This window comes from Capra hircus, chromosome 14, assembly GCF_001704415.2.
Source record: "Capra hircus breed San Clemente chromosome 14, ASM170441v1, whole genome shotgun sequence".
NCBI lineage: Eukaryota > Metazoa > Chordata > Mammalia > Artiodactyla > Bovidae > Capra > Capra hircus.
Genome location: NC_030821.1, coordinates 15,030,485 through 15,053,455, shown reverse-complemented (window position 1 = coordinate 15,053,455; position 22,971 = coordinate 15,030,485). Strand labels below are relative to the sequence as shown.

The window sequence follows — 22,971 nt, the reverse complement described above, 5'->3', positions numbered from 1 at the left end:
TGGAAAACTCAGCAGTGATCATAGGAAAAGGTCAGTTTTCATTCCAATCCCAAAGAAGGGCAATGCCAAAGAATGTCCAAACTACCATAAAATTGTGCTAATTTCACATGCTAGCAAGGTAATGCTAAAATACCTTCAAGCTAGGCTTCAACAGTACATGAACTGAGAAATTCCAGATGTACAAGCTGGATTTAGAAAAGGCAGAGGAACCAGAGACAGAATTGCAAACATCCGTTGGATCACAGAAAAAGCAAGAGAATTCCAGAAAAACATCTAATTCTGCTTCACTGACTATGCTAAAGCCTTTGACTGTGCGGCTCACAACAAATTGTGCAAAATTCTTAAACAGAAGAGAATACCAGACCACCTTATCTGCCTCCTGAGGAATCTGCATACAGGTCAAGAAGCAACTGCTAGAATCCACCATGAAACAAAGGACTGGTTTAAAATTAGGAAAGGGGTAGATCAAGGCTATATACTGTCACCTTGCTTATTTAGTTTATATGCAGAGTACATCATGCAAAATGTTGGGCTGGATGAATCACAAGCTGGAATCAAGAATGCAGGGAGAAATACCAAAATCTCAGATATGCAGATAATAACAGTCTAATGGCAGAAAGTGAAGAGGAAGTGATGAGCCTCTTGATGAAAGTGAAAGAGGAGAGTGAAAAAGCTGGCTTAAAATTCAGCATTCAAAAAATTAATATCATAGCATCTGGTCCCATCACTTCATGGTAAATAGATGGGGAAAAATGGAAATAGTTGCAGCCTTTATTTTCTTGGGCTCCAAAATCACTGTAGATGGTGATTGTGGCCATGAAATTAAAAGATGCTTGCTCCTTAGAAGAAAAGCTATGACAAACCTAGACAGCATATTAAAAAGCAGAGACATCACTTTGTTGATGAAGGACCATATAGTCAAAGCTATAGCATTTCCAGTAGTCATGTACAGATGTAAGAGTTGGACCATAAAGAAGGCTGAGCACTGAAGAATTGATGCTTTTGAAATGCAGTGCTGGAGAAGATTCTTGAGAGTCCCTTGGACAGCAAGATTAAACCAGTCAATCCTTTTGGAAATCAACCCTGAATATTCAGTGTGAGGACAGATGCTGAAGCTCCAGTACTCTGGCCACCTGATGGGAAAAGTTGATTCACTGGAAAAGATCCTGATGCTGGGAAAGATTGAGGGAAGAAGAGGAAGGGAGAGAAAGAGGATAAGGTGAGGTTGGATGGCATCACTGACTCAATGGACATGAATCTGAGAAAACTCTGGGAGATTGTGAGGGACAAGGAAAGACTGGCGTGCTGTATTCCGTGGAGTCACAAAGAGTATGACATGACTGAGTGGCTGCACAATAAGAGCAGGTAAAACACTCTGGAGGCTAACAGCTGAAGAGAGATGAAGAAAACAAATCCAGAGTCCAAATGACCTGCCCCAGGCCAAGACAGCAGTCTGTGGCACAGAGTGACCTAAAAATCTAATGGAGATGGGTCTAGTTCTGTTTTTACACTACCATTGTGCCTCCAGTCAAGCTGGTTGGAACACACTGAATTAAAATTAACTTCCAATATAAATATCTATGCCCCATGGAGAGGAAAATTTTTGATAGTTGCCTGCCTCATCTCTCGAACCCACTTCATTCTGGAATGAAATTAAGGGCAGATAGCCAAGGGTATATTTTTTTTTTAAGGAAGAAGAGGAAAGAATTTACATGTGGAGTTTCCCAGATCTCTGAAGGAATGCGTGTTTCTGTTTTTATTTGCTGGACAATTTATCTTTCAAATATTACCCAATTCTAAAAGCAGACTTGATATTTTATCTTTGTAACTATGTGTGTAGGTGCAAATGAATGTCTTCAATTATATTCTAAGGGTCTTAAGAACAGAGAGTATGTAATATGCTCAGCTTTCACAGAATGATTTCACATAGTAGGTGCTCAGTATGGTAATGATGTTTAAAGTATAAACAATATAAAGTTATTAATTAGTTCATTTAAAAAAAATGACCTTGTATTCAGGTGTCCTATAGTTCTTTAATTAGCCTATTTTAGTGGAGCAATTTTACAGGCCACCCTCTCCCCCCACAACCCACCAGGGGACATTTGGCAAGGTGGAGACATTTTTCACTGTTACAACTTGGGGACAGGGGGAGTTGTGCTACTGGCATCTAGTAGGGATGAGGCTAAACATCCTAAAATGCGCAGGACAGACCTCACAGCAGAGCAAACTACTGAATTTAGAATGCATAAAAAATAAGGTCCTAATGTATAGCACAGAGAACTGTACTCGACGAAATAAACCTGTGATTAAACCATAGAAAAGAATACAAAAGAAGAATGCATATATATGTATAACCGAGTCACTTTGCAGTACACCAGAGATGGGCACAACATTGTAAATAAACTATATTTCAATTTAAAAAAAAAGCAATTATCTGCCTCCAAATAGCAATAATGCCGGGGTTGCGAGATACTGGTCTATTTAGAAGTAAAGAAATTGCACAATCACCTTTCCATTTTTCCATTTTTAAAACACAAGTAAGATATAAATCAAAATTATACACTAAAGATTTGCCCCAATCAAGATAATTTCAGTAGTCTATTGTTAAGATGAACAATTGTATACCTGTGGCCAATTCATGTTGATGTATGGCAAAAACCATCACAATATTATAATTATTCTCCAATTAAAATAAATTAGTTAATAAAAAAACAGGGCTCAAGTCCCTCCAAAAAGATAAAAAATCATTTAAAGAGCTGATTTAGGGTTCAGTCCAGTTCAGTTCAGTCACTCAGTCGGGTCCAACTCTTTGTGACCCCATGAATTGCAGCACCCCAGGCCTCCCTGTCCATCACCGACTCCCAGAGTTCACTCAAACTCATGTCCATCGAGTTGGTGATGCCATCCAGCCATCTCATCCTCTGTCGTCCCCTTCTCCTCCTGCCCCCAATCCCTCCCAGCATCAGAGTCTTTTCCAGTGAGTCAACTCTTCACATGAGGTGGCCAAAGTATTGGAGTTTCAGCTTCAGCATCAGTCCTTCCAATGAATACTCAGGACTGATCTCCTTTAGGATGGACTGGTTGGATCTCCTTGCAGTCCAAGGGACTCTCAAGAGTCTTCTCCAACACCACAGTTCAAAAGCATCAATCTTCGGCACACTCAGCTTTCTTCACAGTCCAACTCTCACATCCATCTATGACTACTGGAAAAACCATGGCCTTGACTAGATGGACCTTTGTTGGCAAAGTAATATCTCTGCTTTTCAATATACTATTTAGGTTGGTCATAACTTTTCTTCCAAGGAGTAAATGTCTTTTAATTTCATGGCTGCAAGCACCATCTGCAGTGATTCTGAAGCCCATAAAAATAAAGCCAGCCACTGTTTCCCCATCTATTTCCCATGAAGTGATGGGACCAGATGCCATAATCTTAGTTTTCTGAATGTTGAGCCTTAAGCCAACTTTTCCAGTCTCCTCTTTCACTTTCAAGGGTTCATTAAAAGTCAGAGGCAAAGCTTAGATTTAAACACATGGGTATTTAAGTAAGCAATGGAATGCTTTCACCAAAGGGAGTCCTCTGATCTCTATGACATTTGAAACTCCATAGTCACAGTGGAAACATTCTGCTGATGAGGCATTTTCCAAACCACCACTGGTCTGATTCAGATATGGAACTCTCATTACAGATTGTTTGATTATTTCTAACCTCACTTAAAATCTACCTCTTGACCAGCCCACAAAGAGGAAATGTATGTTTTTGTTTGCAAATAGGGTCATCAAAATAAACTATTTTCACAATTAGTTCTTACTTTGTATGCCTATCCATTTTCCCCCCATGTCTAGGTTAACCTGCAAGGTCCAGCTTTTCATGCTGGATTCCTCACTGTGGTGAAAAGAATCATTCCTCCAGGCCTACTTTGCTCGCCTTGACTCCGGATATGGAAAGATGAGTGCAGCAAAGCTATCCGAGCAGCTAGGTGATGTCTTTAAACAAGGAAAAGGAAGTGGGCGAGCTACTGATTTTTCTTTCCACTTGTTTATGGTTTCCTTACATAGTCTCTAGCTGATGCGGTTGCATTTGCTGCAGTTTTATTAGCTTGTTCATTTTCCCCAGTGGCTGATTATATTTGATACTTTGGCTTGTCTGGTGGACACTTGAATAAAAATTTTGTTCTTTATGGGGACAAATTAGTTCTTTTCTGGGAATCAACTGACAAAAAACCTACAGACCTCAGGAGAATCTTTGAACATTCCACAGCAACTAATCTGCTGAGCATTTTGCGTGTTGAGTTAAACATCACCACTGACAACCTCACACATTGGTTAACTACTTTCTAAATATTTACCAAGATCTTTAATAAGCGAGAGGGCTTCCCATGATATAAAGGCTCCACCACCATCATCCATGGCACCCTGCCCGACATCCCAGCTGTCCAGATGTCCACTGACCAGTACAACCTAGAACAAATAATAAAAAGAGAAATAAAAACCAAGCAGAAATGACATCAAAGAAGAAGCATTCCAAATACAGAAAAGAAGTTTTATATTTTCTTTTCTATTTTTACTTTTTAAAAGAACTGTGTCATTGCTAATGGAAAACTTGGTATAGAGGTATTACATAAGGGGTATAAGGTCATCTTAATAGGAATAAAACTTCTCATCTTGTACCTCTATTAATATAATTTTGAATGCTAAAGAAGAATTATTTATTACTGATGGATGTTTGACAACTTTATTATATGGCTTGAAACCTAAATGACATGCAGATAGAGCTCAAAACTTCAACCATATTCTCAGTTGTCCCAAATTCTAGCAGACAAATAATAAACATGTGTTGAACTGAATTTAAATGAAAAAGCGAAAACAATTAATTTGTTTTTAATTATTGTGTTTGTGCATTATAAATCACTCTAGTGTTGAATAAATATGCTGGTACTACAAACTAGAGTCTAATTAAACAGAATAACTTTTAAGAAATATCTCAATTTACATGCTAAATAAATTTATAGATTATATTATAAATTTTACACCATCATAGATTTAAATTATTTTCTGAGAATCATTAATAATTATCACTAGAAAAATATAAAAATATCTCAGTAAAACTAAATTTCATAGATATATTTTAAACAAGTTAAAAACCAAGTAAAATGATGCTGGGCTAACAGGATATCTACATGGAAATTATATATTGATCTCTGGATTATACAATATATGAATAGCAAGTCAGATGAATTACAAATTTAAATAAAGATGTTGGAGGAAAGCAGAAAATAGCTTTGTCAACTTAGAGTATGCAAAGATTTCTTAAACTGGATAAGAAAAGTGCAAACTATAAAATGAAAAAATAATAAACTGGACTTTAAAAATATTAGGAATATTTGTTCATCAAAAGATCCCATTACAAGAGTGAAAAGGCAACCCACAGAGAAGAAAATATGTATAAAACATATTTTCAACAAAGTCCCATATTCTGATTATATAAAGAACCCCTATGAAACTGTAACAAAAAGGAGAGTGAAATGATAGAAAAATGGGAAAAAAAACTTGAACAGACAATTCTCAAAGACAGATACACAAATCACTAATGAAAGTCACTCAGGTTCATTATCAACAAGGAAATATATGTTAAACCACAATACATATCCACTGAAATAGCTAAAATGAAAAAGATAGAAAATATTAGTGAGGAAGTGGACTAACTGGAACTCTCATATATCGAGTGTGAGTATAAATACTAGTCAAGTCTGTGGTTGACTAGTCTAGTCAACCATATCTAGTCAAATCCATCTAGTCAAGGCTATGGTTTTTCCAGTAGTCATGTATGGATGTGAGAGTTGGACTGGAAAGAAAGCTAAGCACTGAAGAATTGATGCTTCGGTGGAAAAACCACCAAAACAAACAAACAAACAAACAAACAAAAACCACCATAGCTTTGGAAAAACCATAGCTTTGACCATATGGACTTTTGTCAACAAAATGATGTCTCTATTTTTGTTTGTTTGTTTGTTTGTTTTTTGCAGGATATATATTTTTTTAAATTTTAAAATCTTTAATTCTTACATGCATTCCCAAACATGAACCCCCCTCCCACCTCCTTCCCCATAACATCTCTCTGGGTCATCCCCATGCACCAGCCCCAAGCATGCTGTATCCTGCGTCAGACATAGACTGGCGATTCAATTCTTACATGATAGTATACATGTTAGAATGCCAATCTCCCAAATCATCCCACCCTTTCCTTATCCCTCTGAGTCCAAAAGTCCATTATACACATCTGTGTCTTTTTTCCTGTCTTGCATACAGGGTCGTCATTGCCATCTTTCTAAATTCCATATATATGTGTTAGTATACTGTATTGGTGTTTTTCTTTCTGGCTTACTTCACTCTGTATAATCGGCTCCAGTTTCATCCATATCATCAGAACTGATTCAAATGTATTCTTTTCAAAGGCTGAGTAATACTCCATTGTGTATATGTACCACAGCTTTCTTGTCCATTCATCTGCTGATGGACATCTAGGTTGTTTCCATGTCCTGGCTATTATAAACAGTGCTGCGATGAACATTGGGGTACATGTGTCTCTTTCAATTCTGGTTTCCTCGGTGTGTATGCCCAGCAGTGGGATTGCTGGGTCATAAGGTAGTTCTATTTGCAATTTTAGGTTTGTCATAGCTTTTCTTTCAAGGAGCAAGAACCTTCATTTCATGACTGCAGTCACTGCCTCTGGTAATTTTCGAGCCTAATAAAATAAAATCTGTCACTGTTTTCACATTTTTCCCCTTCTGTTTGCCATGAAGTGATGGGACTGGATGCCATGATCTTAGTTTTTTGAATGCTGAATTTTAAGTCAGTTTTTCATTCTCCTCCGTCACCCTCATCAAAAGGCTCTTTGCTTTTTGCCGTTAGAGTGGTATCATCTACATATCTGAGGCTGTGGACATTTCTCCCAGCAATCTTAATTCCAGCTTGAGAATTTTACACTTCAATAGTGAGAATATTACACTTCAATAAAAAGCTTAAAAAACCAAGTTCAACAGTCTGATCCTATGAATAGCATACAGTAAATAAGCAAACCAAACTTGAACAAATCTTCTTGATGATCAACATGAAAGTGCCCCCGGACTTTGGGAAAGCATGATTTGGGGTTTCAAATGTCAGAGTGACCCATAGCATGGCCGTCTTCCCTGAGCAGCTGCAGGATCTCCCATTGACTCTGTGTATACAGACAGTCCTGACTTACTATGACTTCACTGTAGTCACAAACAAGCACAATGCCCCAGACTAACAAATGGCCATGTAATGAACCCAAATGGATTGCTTCTAAGGAAAAAAAAAGAATAAAGAAAAAACATGTTGCAATAGCAGGAAATTCTGGTTCAGAAAGTGGTATAATCCCCTGTGGGATGAACAAGCCAATTAGTCAACATGCTTACCCTCTCAGAACCATTTTCCCAATGAAGCTCAAGTTCCAGTGGATAAAAAGTGTCAAAATCTGTTTTAATCAACTTTTTCTCATATAATACATGAGTCAGTAAATCAAGGCAGCTATTGTTTTAAGCTTCAGATTTTGGAATAATTGAGGTTGTTTTTACAATCATACTTCTTTCTGTTTTCTGAAATATCTCTGTTCTCCAATTAAGAATTATTACTTAAACTAATAGTTCAAAGATGGAAGTGTTTTTGAATGATAGGGGAGTAAATGTTATCTCACAGGATAAGGACTTTGGCACAGTGATATGGAAGAATGATTACAAACTATTTGGATTATTATTTGTTTTATTTTTTTTTCCTTACAGAAAAGAATATACTGGGGATCATCATGAGACAGTAATTTTAATATTAACTGATTCAAAAACTAGGTGATGACAGAAAACTACTTCAAATTCAGCGACATGTTTAACAAACTTGAATTTTCCTAATCATAAAAGCTTCAACCTATACCTGGAAAACAGCAGTGCAGGGGGTCTCAGTTAACGTGGTGTCCGTTTAGCATTCCTTAGTGCAGTCTCACAAAGGATAACCCAGTAACACATAACAAAGTCACTACATCTTGTACCAGGGTCAGGCAGAAATGAATATCAGCTGTAACACATTTGGATCTTATTTAAGCAAACAAAACAAAAACACACAACTCTGAGACACAGTAAACTCCAGATTTATGAAAAAGGATCACTTTATAAAAGATAGGAGAATGCACTGGTTCTGTTGCCAGAAGTGGAGCCCCTCAAGCAATAACATGGCCTAGAACCAACAGAGAAGTGGGGCTCCCACCCATCGACCCCTCTTGTGTGCTGCTCACCAAGGCAAGCAGAGCGCTGACCAATTCCCCGCCCTCCAACTTCCTTCTCACCACCGTCTCTTCTAAAGGCAGTAATGACTAAAAATGATTAAAACCCTCAGCAGGAGCCAAGAACAGCCACAACAAAACAAACATGAGGGCAGGATGGGAACCGCAATGCTCTGAAATACAGAGTTTGCTATTTGTGAGGCACACATTAGTCCTGTCCACCAAAGAATTGGCCTTAGGGTGGGAGAGGGGAGGGCCTTCTGCAGCAGGGCAGAGATACCCTGGATGACAGCCTGCCAGGATGAAGAATTAGACTGGCAGTGGTGCAGAAACACTTGCAGGCCAGCTGTGGGTCTGAGAGCAAAGACACAGTAAATCAGGGGTAGACAGATAGCAGCCCAGGGACAGGTCCCCACTTCTCTGTTATTAGGGCATATGGAGATACTGAAGGCAATCAGATTTGCTTGATTAAAAGATGAATAAGAATATAGCTGGAATGGGACATATGAAAAACATGGCAGAACAAGGGAGAGAGGAACTTCAGAGAAAGTACATTCTTATGAAAACAGGTAGGTGCAAAATACTGGAGAAAAGGTCCTGCTCTTTGGGCTTTCCTGCCTGCACTTCTCCAACAATTTTAATTGAGTGTCTATTAAGAGCCAGAGACATAGAAATGGATAAAACAAATATTCTGCCTTAATGGAATTTATGTGCTCGTGAGGGAGATGGGCAATACATAAATATAATGATAGTTTCAAGTACTACAAAGAAAAATCAGGCAGAGAAAGGGGATAGAGCATGGTGGTGGCAAGAAGAGGAAGAAAAATCAGTCTGCTTCCTCCTAAATCACAGACAGGAGAATTCTGCCCCCACCTTAATGAGAAATCGGGATAATCTCGAAAATCGTAACTTTTTAAAAGCCCGTCAGAGGTCTCAGATTGTCATTCAGTCAGAGGAACTGAATTCCAGAGGATAAGGAGCTCATCTAAGGAGAGGTGGGATACAGTCTTCCTTTAGCAGAGAGTAGAGGGAGAGGTAACAGGCATAAAAGCAGGAATAAAGACAATGAAATGCTGACAAATTCTTCAAGGGTGAGTGTGAGTTAACATGAGAGTTTAGAAACCCTGGGAACCTCCTATATAAGCGCTCTAGGTATCCGTTTTTCAGATCTTTTCCACAAGATTCCATTAGGTGCTGATAGGAAAAACTGAGAGCAGGGCAGAAGCCCTGAGAGCCCACCTCGTGACGCAGGGGTGCAGATGACAACTGGTGCTGCTGGGAAGCAGGGAGCAAATACTCCTGCATCCAGGACCCTTCTTTCAAACTAGAGCCAACTCTAATGTCCAAAACAGTGAAATGAATAAGCTATGATACAGTCATACAGTGGAATATTATAAAGTAGCTAAAATTACCTATAGCTACATTTATAAATGAACACAAGAACAGAAATATGAAAGGAAAAGAAAGAAGAAAATAAATTGAAGAAGAAATAGAAGAGTATGATTCCCTAACACAAACTGCAAAATTCAGTGAGTTAAGTAATCTTTTGCACTGCATAAAAAATATGATAAAATTGTGAAGAAAAAGCAAAGTCATAGTAAATGAAACCTAGGAGAGTGTTTATATCAGATGAGGTTCAGGCAGAGAGGAAGAGACCATCAGAGAGGGCAGACAGTGGGCTTCGCAGGCACTGGTGGTGTTCTATCTCTGAAACTGAGAAGACATGTAACCCTCTCATCCTCCTTTAGATTGCATATACATGCTAAATAGTCTTTGGTATGTGTGCTGTGTTAAACCATAGCAAGAGTTATCAAAGATAGTTCTTGAAGTGAGTTGAAACAAACACTAAAGGTCAGCTTTATCTCATTCATTTCAGCTGTTGCAAAGAAAAATATGGAAAATGTCTATATTTACTTACAATCATAATTTTGTCACTAAAGCATGAAAAAAGTTTGCATTACTTTCTAAAAGTCCACTAGAGATCAACTATAATTGTAAAACCTAAGATTATTGTATCTAGTAGCATATTGAAAGCTATTGAAATATAATGACTCAATGATCTCCAAAGTTACAGATATGCAGCAGATAACAGTCATCTCTCCCTCAGTATATTCAGAGTGTTTGGTTCCAGCTGTTGTTCAGTTGCCCAGCTGTGTCCAGCTCTTTGTAACCCCATGGACTGCAGCAACACAGGCTTCCCTGTCCTTCACTATGGCCAGGAGTTTACTCAAACTCACGTTCACTGAGTCAGTGATATCATCCAACCATCTCATCCTCTGTCATCCCCTTCTCCTTCGACCCTCAGTTTCCCAGCATGAGGGTCTTTTCCAATGAGTTGCTCTTCCCATCAAGTGGCCAAAATATTGGAGCTTCAGCTTTAGCATCAGCCCTTCCAATGAACATTCAGGGTTGATTTCCTTTAGGATTGACTGGTTTGATCTCTTTGCAGTCCAAGGGACTCTCAAGAGTCTTCTCCAGCTTTTGAATTGATTCAAAAGCATCAATTCTTCAGTGTTCAGTCTTCACTATGGTCCAACTCTCACATTCATACATGACTAATGAAAAAACCATAGCTTTGACTATAATAACCTTTGTTGGCAAAGTGATGTCTCTGTTTTTTAATACCCTGTCTAGGTTTATCATAGCCTGTTTTCCAAGGAGCCAAGTGTCTTTTAATTTCATGGCTCTGTCATGATCTGCAGTGATTTTGGAGCCCAAGAAAATAGAGTCTGTCACTGTTTCCACTGTTTTTCCATCTATTTGCCAGGAAGTGGAGGGATGGGACACCATGATCTTGATCTTAGTTTTTTGAGTGCTGAGTTTTAAGCCAGCTTTTTCACTCTTCTCTTTTACCTTCTTCAAGAGGCTCTTTAGCTTCTCTTCGCTTTCTGCCATTAGGGTGGTGTCACCTGCATATCTGAGGTTATTGATATTTCTCCCAGCAATCTTGATTCCAGTTTGTTCTTAATTCAGCTCAGCATTTCACAGGATGTACTCTGCACAGAAGTTAAATAAGCAGGGTGACAATATACAGCCTTGACATACTCCTTTCCTAATTTTGAACCAGTCTGTTTTTCCATGTCTGGTTCTAACTGTTGCTTCTTGACCTGCATATAGGTTTCTGAGGAGGTGGGTAAGATGGTCTGGTATTCCCATCTCTTTAAGAATTTTCCACAATTTGTTGTGATCCACACAGTCAAAGGCTTTAGCATAGCCAATGAAGCAGAAGTAGATATTTTTTCTGGAATTGCCTTGCTTTTTCCATGATCCAGCAGCTGTCTGCAGTTTGATCTCTGGTTCCTCTGCTTTTTCTAAGTTCAGCTTGTTGGGCTTCCTGGTGGCTCAGATGGTAAAGAATCTACTTGCAATTCAGGAGACCTGAGTTTGATCCCTGGGTTGGGAAGATACCCTGGAGAAGGGAATGGCTACCCACTCCATTATTCTTGCCTGGAGAATTCTACAGACAGAGGAGCTACAGTCCATGGGATCGCAACGAGCTGCATATGACTGAGCTACTAACATTTTCCCTTTGGTTTCAGGGCCCCCAGCAAATACCAAAATCCATGGATGCTCAAGTCCCTTATATAAAATGGTATAGTACATGCAGATAACTTATGCACAACCTCTCATAGACATTAAAATCATCTCTAGATTACTTATAATGCCTAGTACAACATAAATGCTATGCAAATACCAGTAGTTGCCCACTTGCAGTAAATTCAAGCTTGGCGTCTTGGAATTTTTTTCCCCAAATAGTTTTGATCTGCAGTTGATTGATTTCTGTGAATGTGGAACCTGCAGACCCAGAGAGCCAACTGTATGAATAAAGGGCCAGTACTATTATACAGAGTGAAGTAAGCCAGAAAGAAAAACACCAATACAGTATACTAATGCATATATATAGAATTTAGAAAGATGGTAATGATAACCCTGTATGCGAGACAGCAAAAGAGACACAGATGTATAGAACAGTCTTTTGGACTCTGTGGGAGAGGGAGAGGGTGGGATGATTTAGGAGAATGGCATTGAAACATGTATAATTTCAAATATGAAATGAATCGCCAGTCCAGGTTTGATGCAGGATACAGGATGCTTGGGGCTGGTGCGCTAGGATGACCCAGAGGGATGGTCCGGGGAGGGAGGTGGGAGGGGGGTTCAGGATAGGGAACACGTATACACCTGTGGTGGATTCATGTTGATGTGTGGCAAAACCAATAAAATATTGTAAAGTAATTTGCCTCCAATTAAAACAAATAAATTTATATTAAAAATTAGAATAAAAGCTAAAATATATACTTATATTCCTTTACAATAATAACCATGTAATTACCTTTAAAAAAAAGGGGGCCAGTACTGTCTCACCCTTGCCATTTTGGTGTGCCTAGATTTTCACAGTCTGCATTTTAAACTGTGAGTTGTATAAGCATTTATCTAAACCTGACCAAGTTCTTGTTGATCAATCTTCAATAAATGAGATGCTAACCTCTCAGAAGCATGCTTTATTTTATAAATGTTTTGCTCAATCAAAAGCCAGAATGACAAATCTGGTGGTTTTATTTTTTAGTTTTGCGATGTTTTGTTTTGTTTGCAGCTGCTTCATTCTCTTTGTCTCATTTCATTTTGTGTATTTAAAGAGCTAGCAGGGAGGAGTATTAGGGCTACAGAGTTCAAGGACTAATGCATTTCCAGACATAGGAAATCCCCGATCAAATTTTCAACAACAAAATTCATTAAATAGTTGAAAAATATGACCTACAAAAAGAGAAGGAAAACCTTCTCATTACTTAGCCTTAAAGGAGAAGCCAAGAAGCGATCTAATAATGGGCTTCAGCTGTGATGGGACCCTCTGTGGCAGATATGAGCAGCAGAAGATGGAGCAAAGGAACAGGTCTGGGCTGCAGCAGTGAGCATTTAGGGTCATAGAACCGATCAAGAATTTTCTGATGGAAGGATTTTGTAGAAGTTAAAAAAAAATAGGTAACAGGGAAAAGGTTATGGAAAACTCCATTCCTTGGAGGGTTTCTAAAATAGGACACAGGAATAAATAAAATCTTTCAAGGTCCCATCTTGTCCAAAGTCTATGACAGTTTTCAAGAGTTCTTGTTTTATTCAAACCACTTTAAAGGAGGAAACTGTGCTTTGAAAAGTCTCCATAACCTCAACAGACTTTTTGCTCAGCATGTCCCAGCTACTGTGGCTACCACAATCTTCCCAAAATTTAGAATCTAAACACAGGTGGGTAGGCACCTCTCAAGAAATCTGTTTCATATTTCCTGTCAGAGACAAAGACTTGGCTTTCAGAGGGCAGTTGCTGAATGTTTCATGCTATTGCCTAGAACAGACAACGGGGACAATGTTTGAACAGATATTATCCTCCCCAGTGAACAGACCAGGTGGTTTGCAGAATAGAATGGGGCTCCTGACACATAGAGTGTTCAGAAATAACCCAGCAAACATCTTATCTCCTCTTGACTTGGTTTCTTATCATCAAACCTTGTTTAGTGAAGCTTTTGGGTGTTGATAGCTTGTGGGTCATGATAAAATGGTCCATCTGTCCAAATGCTCATGCATCACAGAGCTGCTTCTGAAAGGGGGCTCTTTCCATCCTACAGGACCCCCTTACCCAGGCAGGGCCCTCACACTCACCTCAGAAAATGAAGATCATGCCTATTTCTAGTTGAATTCTGTGAGCTGATGTTGGAGGGAAAACCAAGATGGGCCTAATTTATCTGTGACTCACAAAAACCAAGTCTCCAGTAGATTTAGAAAATGCGGTTGCAGTGTATTTGGAAGAAATGGCTGAAATTGATTAAACATTGATTTGTGGATGGGGCACAGCAGAGACTCTATGGAAGGAAATCATTCCAATTAAACGGAGGTGATTGAGTTTTATCCAGAAGTCAGGACTGGTTGCAACTAAAGATGATATTCTTTCAAGTGAAAGAACTATGCTCCTGCACGCCTCCTCCCTTGGTCTAAGCAACTACAGGATAAGCTGCCTCACTTCAGAGGATGGGAGGAGTAGAAAAGCTGACTTACAACATTGCACTTGAACCTTCTCAGGGGAGGTGTGAGAGACAGAGGCTTTAGGCAACTTATACCTCGATGACCATCTTTCCTGTGATTGAATCCAACTATGATATTAGTACTGTGCCCGGATAAAACTTCACTCTTATTACAACCATTCACTGACCACTGTGTTCCAGAATTTTGTTAGGCATGGTATATAGGACTAGAAATAGAAAGAACAGAGGCCCGTGGTACTTTGAAATCCTACAGACACTTTCATGGTTTGATTTAGACAAGCTAATAGCGGTACATCACTTTCTTTTTTTTTTTTTTTTAATTTTAAATTTTTTTTATTTTTTAAATTTTAAAATCTTTAATTCTTACATGCGTTCCCAAACATGAACCCCCCTCCCACCTCCCTCCCCACAACATCTCTCTGGGTCATCCCCATGCACCAGCCCCAAGCATGCTGCACCCTACGTCAGACATGGACTGGCGATTCAATTCTTACATGACAGTATACATGTTAGAATTCCCATTCTCCCAAATCATCCCACCCTCTCCCTCTCCCTCTGAGTCCAAAAGTCCATTATACACATCTGTGTCTTTTTTCCTGTCTTGCATACAGGGTCATCAACAAATAGAAAATGGAGGCTAAGGTGCTTCCTACCTAAAGAAACTTTTTTTTTTTTTTTTTTTGCCATTTAGATCTATAAGCTAAAAGATTCTTCTTGTCCCCTAATGGTTTCTAAAATCCCGGAAGCCTTTGCAGCTTAGAGTACTGCTTTTGATGCTTGTTTGTCTATTGATTGTGGAAACTTTCTCAGTCACTGAACCTTCTCGGATATTCTGAACATTCCCTACAGAAGCTGGTCTACAAGATCAGCTGAAAGGCTCAGTCTATAAAACTTCCCGTTCTGAGCCATGAGACAAAACTAAATAACAGGCCAAGATTTACCTATTCAAATGAGTACTGTCATTTTGAAAAGCACAGTCCTTGAAAGGTTATACAATAATTCCTTCTCTACCACCAGTTCCCATAAAGAGAAAGTCAAGTCAGCATGGATTAGTATACACATTTACTTCTGTGTACTTTTTCCTTAACAGAAAGAAATTTAGCCTGAGGATGAGGGATTTTTACTTGCTTTAATTGTGATGACTGGGAAAGGAAGGAAAGAATTACGGAAGCAAGGAGAGAGGGGGAGGAAAGGAATGACAGCACGAAACAGAAGATGAAGAGAACAGATTAGAAGAGAAAGTGTAAAAGTGAAAGTTGCTCAGTCGTGTCCGACTCTTTGCAACCCCATGGATTATACAGTCCACGGAATTTTCCAGGCCAGAATACTGGAGTGGGTAGCCATTCCCTTCTCCAGGGGATTTTTCCAACCCAGGGGTCAAACCCAGGTCTCCCACACTGCAGGTAGATTCTTTACCAGCTGAGCCACCAGAGAAGCCCAATCAGAAGGGAAGAGGTTGGCAAAGAAACTTGGAGAAAGGCAGAGGAAGAAAAGAGATGTAAACCCAGATCAAGACGTGGACTCAAGCTTGTGGCAGGTTGCTGAGGTTCACCTGGCAAAAGTTAAGAGAAGATGTTTCTCCATGTTCTGATGTGCACAAGCTAGAGGTCCTCGTGGATGGTGCTAAGACTAGGTAAGCTCAGAAGTGGGAAGGAGGCACTGGAAATACCCAGACACGATAGCCTGTGTAATTTAAAGAAAAGTTACCTAAAATATTCCTGCCTCAAACATCTAAGTAATTCTGTTGGCTCCTGCCTGCTGTATCTTTGGACCACAGTGGTAAGAAAGAATCAGAAGTCAACCATCCCAAGTCCTAAAACTTGGTAGTGAACTCAGGGGTAGCTCCATGGCTTCCTATGACACCAGCACTTAAGACAAGCTTAATTTTGATGCATAAAGTATAGCTTAAACAAAAGACCATCAAATCATGTTATAGCTACCCAGATAGAGGACATCATTTTTTTTTTCTTTATAGCTGCATCATGCAGCCTGTGGGATCTTAGTTCCCTGACCAGGGATCAAACCTGTGACCCCTGCAGTGGAGGCATAGAGTCCTAACCAATGGACTGCCAGGGAATTCCCAATAGAGGACTTTTCAGAACATTTTGATGACCTAGTTTTTAACTTCAGGACAGAGTGTCAAGGAGCCAAGCTACAGGCTTGCTGCTCAAGGGTAGCCCTTCCTGGTCTTTTAGTCCTCTCAAAATACTTGACCTCACATTCTATCAGCCAGGTCATAGGAGTCAATAATCTCTATATTAAGACTCCAGAAAGAAGCCAGATTTCCATTGGTAGATTTTGTTTTAGGAGAAAGATGTTGAAAATATTAAACATTTTATATTCTTGCATCCTTGTGCAAAAGAATATTACTTTGCCCATTAATCCTGATTCTATCTTATTTTTGATTTCAGTTTCATGTGCTAGGGAAAAAACCCAGAATAGACCTCTTATCTAGCATTGTACCTAATATATACGCTATGAGATCCAGGGAAAAGTATACACTACATATATTTACCCAAACTGAAAAACTCTCTTTTTCCATTCAAAATACAATAAACTGAAGCTCAACTTCAATATTCACAGGCAAATTACACATTTATATGAAGAAGAGAAGTGACAATTTTAGTCTCACAAGAATCAAAAGTCACTATAGCTAAAAAGTGGGTTAACCGTATGTTTGTGCATCACAGCTCAAAAGGAATTGCCAGGAAGTGAATTCTTCTAAGTCCAAAGTTAACCTGAAGCATGGCTGTGCTTTGCACAATCCAAAAACTTGTCCTCTGTCCTTTTTAAAGTGACCTTCAAGTATAAAAAAGCTGCCCTGGTGGCTTAGAGGATAAAGCATCTTCCCACAATGTGGGAGACCTGGGTTTGATCCCTGGGTAGGGAAGATCCCCTGGAGAAGGAAATGGCAACCCACTCCAGTACTCTTGCCTGGAAAATCCCATGGACAGAGGAGCCTGATAGGCTATAGTCCATGGGGTCGCAAAGAGTCGGACACGACTGAGTGACTCCACTTCACTTCAAGGATAAGAAGTAGGAGCAGTTTGAACGTCATAATGTTTGGTAAAGGCAGACCTGCTAGACAGAAAGGAATAAAAATGGGCCCGAGGGACCAAGAGTCCATGAGGAGTGCCTATCGAGAAAAGAAACTAATGAGAATACAAGGTAATTTTCAAAACTTATCAGAGGCCACAAAAAGATAATGAATAGTTTAGCTTTTGTCTCTCCAAAATGCAATTAATTAGACTAACGTAACATTGTGATAAAAGAATGTTCACTTTCTCCATAAATGGATATTGGGACATTATTATCCCATTGTAGCCCTAGATTTCTTAATGTCAAATCTGATGAGGCCATCCATGATCCCCTAAGTATTTTGACTTGTCATGAGGTTATATTCTCATCAGTTAAATGTTGATTATAGCCATGTGGTTTGAATAGTTAATCATATACTTTGGGAAAAGAAAGGAAGAGGGGGAGGGAGGAAGATGGACTCTTTCTCCTGAGTTGTCCTTTTTTCTGAAAAATCAAAATGCTAATAAGACAAGTATTTATTAATTTAACTTGTATTTGGTAGCACAATCAGTATATTTTAATAGAATACAGAACTAGAGCAAGATAAAGAGAAATATAAGCATCAATACAAGTCACATAATTTGCACCAAATTCTTAATGTCAGCATAATCAGATTCAATGTTTTCATCGATATCTTAAAGATATGCTTATGAATTTTAGGAAGATAGAAGTATAAGATGAATCAATAGGTTGGGTCAAATCAAGATCCAAAAATATCCTGAGACAGAAATAATAGCTTATTGCCAACAAGATAATTCAGCAGGATGAATATGAAGGTGCGCCTTGCACATTTTGATGGTGGGTTGATCACAGATCATTTGGGGACAACCAGAGCATTCATGTGGGCATCAGCATATTGAGCCAAGAGGGTGTCTCAACTATGAAAAAATGTTAGTAAAATTTAGGGTTTGTTGATTAAAAATATGGTATTCTGACTCTCACTTTATTCTAATCAATCAAACAATTTTTCCTCCCTTTTTTTCCCCACCTAAATACCTAAGCAGATCTTCTAGGGGAAAGGACTGTGGCCAGAGAAGAGCTGTTGGGATTAGACAGGATGTGGACATCACATTGGTTGAGGAGCAACTGACTATGTTACACTGATGAAGAGAAGGCTTCAGAGGGCTAAACGCTTCATCCCCAAAAAGAAGAACCAGGCAGAAGCAGAAGGAACACCTGTCAGGTAAAGATGGATTCCTGACCTGAGGTGGGAGTGGCAGGTGGGCACTGAGCTAGATAATCTCTAAAGGCAGTGTCGACCCCAAGATTCAATGATTTGCAAAGGAAAAATGGACTTATCCTGGCCATTATTCAGCAATTCCCATGATACTACTTATTTTTCTACAATAAATTTCTATTATGCTTTTTTTTTTGACTGGGCTGAAAATAAAAATTGAAATTATATTGCTAGTGACATTTATTATTAAGGAAATGTGCTGTACTGAAAAAAGAAAACTTTTTATGATTTCAAGTTTGCCTTCTTGCTGCATCAACTTCCACTGGAACCTAGGGGCGTCCTGTGGGAGGGCAGAGTAATATGATCTCTCTCAACGCCATCCTTTGGGGGAAGCTCTACCTTTTACAGTTTCCTTTACTAATTCATGACGGACCATCACCTCTTCATTCAATTAAATGTTATCAAAGTCATTTTCATGTTTTGCATCCATGGGTAAAAAATCCCATGAGTCTATCAACCCCAAGTTGTATTTCCCTTTATCTGCCCTAAGATTATCTTCTCAAGTACATAATACATAAAAATTATGACTTGGCAGACATTTCCAAATGAATTATTATTTTTTCTTTGCAAGGTATAAAGATTGCTGCACTCATTATAAGGGTCTCATTATATCATTTTGCTGGTTCATTCTGAACCTTCTCCAGTTCCACTGGATTTTGGAGACGTGGCAATCAAACTTGTAATGTATAGATGACATAACTTCTTGTGTGTATTATAAGAAACTGCAGGAACCTTCCTGATAGTTCACAGAATTTACTTGGACTCTTTAACTGCTTAGAATTACACAGATTAAGAAACCTATCTGTCTCTGGACTCCTTGTCAGGCTCCTACATCCACACTCTACTAGAGTAAGAATAACCTTAGGAGATCATGGCCAACACCCTGCTTTTACACAGGGAAGTAATTCGCCCAAGTGGCAGGGCTTGCAAATAGAACCCAGAACTTCTGACCCACAGCCAAGGGTTATTCCCATCACATCCCTCTGCCTGCTTCATATAAATGGTACATAGCCTACTTTTGATTGCTTTTCTTTAACACATTACCTTTTACTTGACTATGCTAAAATTAATCTGCTATGTTTAGCTTTAACACATAATCTAAAGAATTTTTTAAACAATTTACCCCGATTCACGTGACATGGCTGAGTTCTTTAACCTCTCTAAACCTTGCTTCCCTAGCTGTAAAGTAGGAATAATACAAACCTTGAAAGTGTATTGTGAGAATTAAATGAGATGAAATAACATGTTCATCACTGTCATGGTCCCTGGCACAGAGCAAGAACACCTAAATGGTTGCCAATATTGATTATACCATAATTATTTTAAGATGACCTCAAATGCTGCAAACAATTCTCTCGAGGAAAGCCTCACTTGGGGGGCTGGAGCACATAAGCGGGTTTCACACAGCCCACTGCCACAGGCACAGGTTTTGGGTACTATGTGCTGCCAGTTTGAATTAGAGAGAGTATCAATCACAAGCACATGTTATTTAGAAATATGACAAATATTCTAAAAATGTTGTTTGGTGAGCTTAATTTAAAACAGCATGAACTTCTTCCATCTGAAAACATCCATATGCCATGAAGTAGCTAAGTTACATTTTCATTTCAACAGTAGGTTGCAAAGGCAGTGGGGGGTTGAGGGGGAAAGTTAGAGCTCAAGCAATCACAAAACACACAGGCTTCTCTAAATAACTCTGCAGTTACTAGGTAACCAGGTAGCACTGGGTGAAAATAAATTCAGGTGTTTGAACTGACGCTGCCCATGTACCAGAGGTGAGTTTTGCCCTGACAATGGCTAACTGAATGAATGATTCCACTGTCAATTGCATTTACAGAGCTAGTAAGACTGGCTACACAATAGCTCTCTTCTTAGGAGAGTCTAGAATAGAGTCTTGGAGGAAGCATCAAAAGCCTGGCATATTTCATGTAGAACTGAGAAGCTTATACTGGGAACAAAAAGCATATCCTGACATCACATTTGAGCATACTCTCTGTAGGGAAGGTAAAAAAAATCACCAAGAATGAGGAGGGGATGACAAAGGGCAGATATCAATAGTTTATGCTATTGTAGACAAATTTAAGGGTAGCATTGTCTGAAGATCAAAGAAATAACTAAATGGCTTATCAAAGGAGCATTGTTTTATCTCATTCAACTCTATACTTTAACAATTTATTAATTTCAATGTCCATATGTTCCTCCAGTAAACTGCGATGAGGTACAGCAGGTTTCAACATTGACTTTGCCCCTCTTCTTTCAACAGAGTAGTTAAGACCATGGGCTCTAGAGGTAGAAGGGTAGGATTGAAAGCGCACCTCTGGCGACCACCAGGCTTCCCAGGTGGTGCTAGCGGTAAAGAAGCCACCCGTCAGTGCAGGATGTGTAGGAGACGTGGGCTTGAACCCTGGGTCAGGACGATCCCTGGAGAAGGGCATGGCAACCCACTCCAGTATTCTTGCCTGGAGAATCTCATGGACGGGGGAGCCTGGTGGGCTACAGTCCACAGAGCTGCAAAGAGTCGGACACGACTGAAGCAACTTAGCATGCACACATGTCACACTCTGTCATTTACAAGGAGCTTTCAGTAAGCTGCTTGGGCTCTCTGGGCTCCCATTTCCATGGATCTAAAAGTGAACATTAACAAATATCCCCAGCACTGATGTACTCACAAGCACGAGGAAAGGGACTCATGCCAGGCAGCCAGTGCAGGCTCCATCCACCTAGTTTCCTAATCATTCATCCTAGTGTTTCATTACACGTTTAGTTGTTAGCAGGATGTCCTGATGAAATGGTGTCTGTCTTTAGTACAAATGGATCTCTTGATGGTATTCTCAAGCAACTGGGGGGCAAAGAATAAACTACCCTCCCCTGGTGGTAGGGGCCTGGGAAGGGGGAAGAGTGTGCAGACTTCAAAAATAAAAAGGCTCCTACCCCTGATCTGGTGCACCTCTCCCGGAGAGAGGGGAGGGTGCGCCCACAGCCCCATCCCTCAGCTGAGAAACACTGTGCTCTCCTAGTGGCAGTTAGGTCCTTTGTATATGTTTCTCAAAGGACCTGAAATATGGTAGAGAATCAACACATCAATGGTTGATTTTCTTCTATTTAGTAATAGAATGTGACTCAGAATCAAAATAGTTCAGTCCCTTACACAGAAAGATATTAGTTGTTGTGATCAATATACAATGAAAACAAATTTCCAATTGATTACTTTGACTTATACAATTTAATCACATAAACCTATTAAAGAAGTTTACTCTCTACTATGCATAATGGATAATGTAACTGTCTTCCTCTCAATGATGAGTATAAACACTGAGTATAAACATTAAAAAAAATTAAGCTTCAATGCATTCTTTGAAGGTCAGAACCATATAGAGCTATGAACAAGAAATTAGGACCAGAATTAAAGTCATGCTTAAAAAGTTAACTATAAGACTTCTGGTCAGCAAATTCACATCTTCATGAACCTTTGTCCCAAACATGTGGCAATTAGAAATGAAATTATACAAAGAGAAAATCAAAAGGTTATAATTTGCTTCCAAAAACCAGATAAACATCTCTGTGGACTAGAAATGGATTAGAATCACAAGGCAGTGAGTGAGTTTGAAGCCAGGGGACCTGCAAGACTCCAGATGTAGAAGCCAGTCATGACTGCTGGGCTTTCTGTTCCTGTAGGCAGACAAAAATCTAAAATCCCTTCACTGGAGAAAGGGAAACCTAAGCCAGGCTAACTGTGTGAAAGCAAGCAAGAGGGCTGAGTTCAAGAGAGGAGGCTGAAAACAAAAGAAACCTGCCAAGAGGTGAAGCTTTATGAAATAGTTGTGCCTACGAAGGAGAAATGAACTAAGATATGATTGAGAACCAGGCACTGAATCAAGCCATTCGCTGGCCTTGTAACAGGATATGTGACCCTTGTTATCACCATTGGCAAGAGCGGCTGATACAACATAATGAAGCCTGGTTCTCGACTGGCAATGTCCTCAGCCAAGTGAAAGCAACCACACAACCTTGGGAGAGAGAGAACTGAACCCAGAGGGAGAGAACACAGTGCAAGCAGCAACACAAACTGAATTTTAAAACATCAGAAAGAGCTAGCAAACCCAAGTTTCAAAACACATGAAGGAACAGAGTGCTAAAAGTGTCCACAAATCAGCAACTGAAGATAAAACCTCCACTCCAGATTAATTTGTGGAAAGACTGTATAACAATTTTTTTAAAATTATGCTTAGGGTGATCAAAGGATTAATTTTCTAGAAAAAGAAAAATCACCAAAATCGACCTAAGAAGAAATAGAAAACCTGGAAATATCAATAAACATTAAGAAAGTCAATCAAGAATCA

The 22,971-nt window shown here is 39.3% G+C and overlaps 1 protein-coding gene across 2 annotated transcripts in view; it reads right to left on the bottom strand.

Annotated features, from left to right (window-relative positions):
• CPQ (carboxypeptidase Q) overlaps positions 1–22,971 on the bottom strand; it is a 567,536-nt gene that overhangs the window by 182,667 nt on the left and 361,898 nt on the right. For both annotated transcript variants that reach the window (XM_018058258.1, XM_018058257.1), the window contains exon 5: positions 4,347–4,458. In XM_018058258.1, coding sequence (XP_017913747.1) covers positions 4,347–4,458 — 112 coding nt within the window. The remainder of the gene's footprint in view (positions 1–4,346; positions 4,459–22,971) is intronic.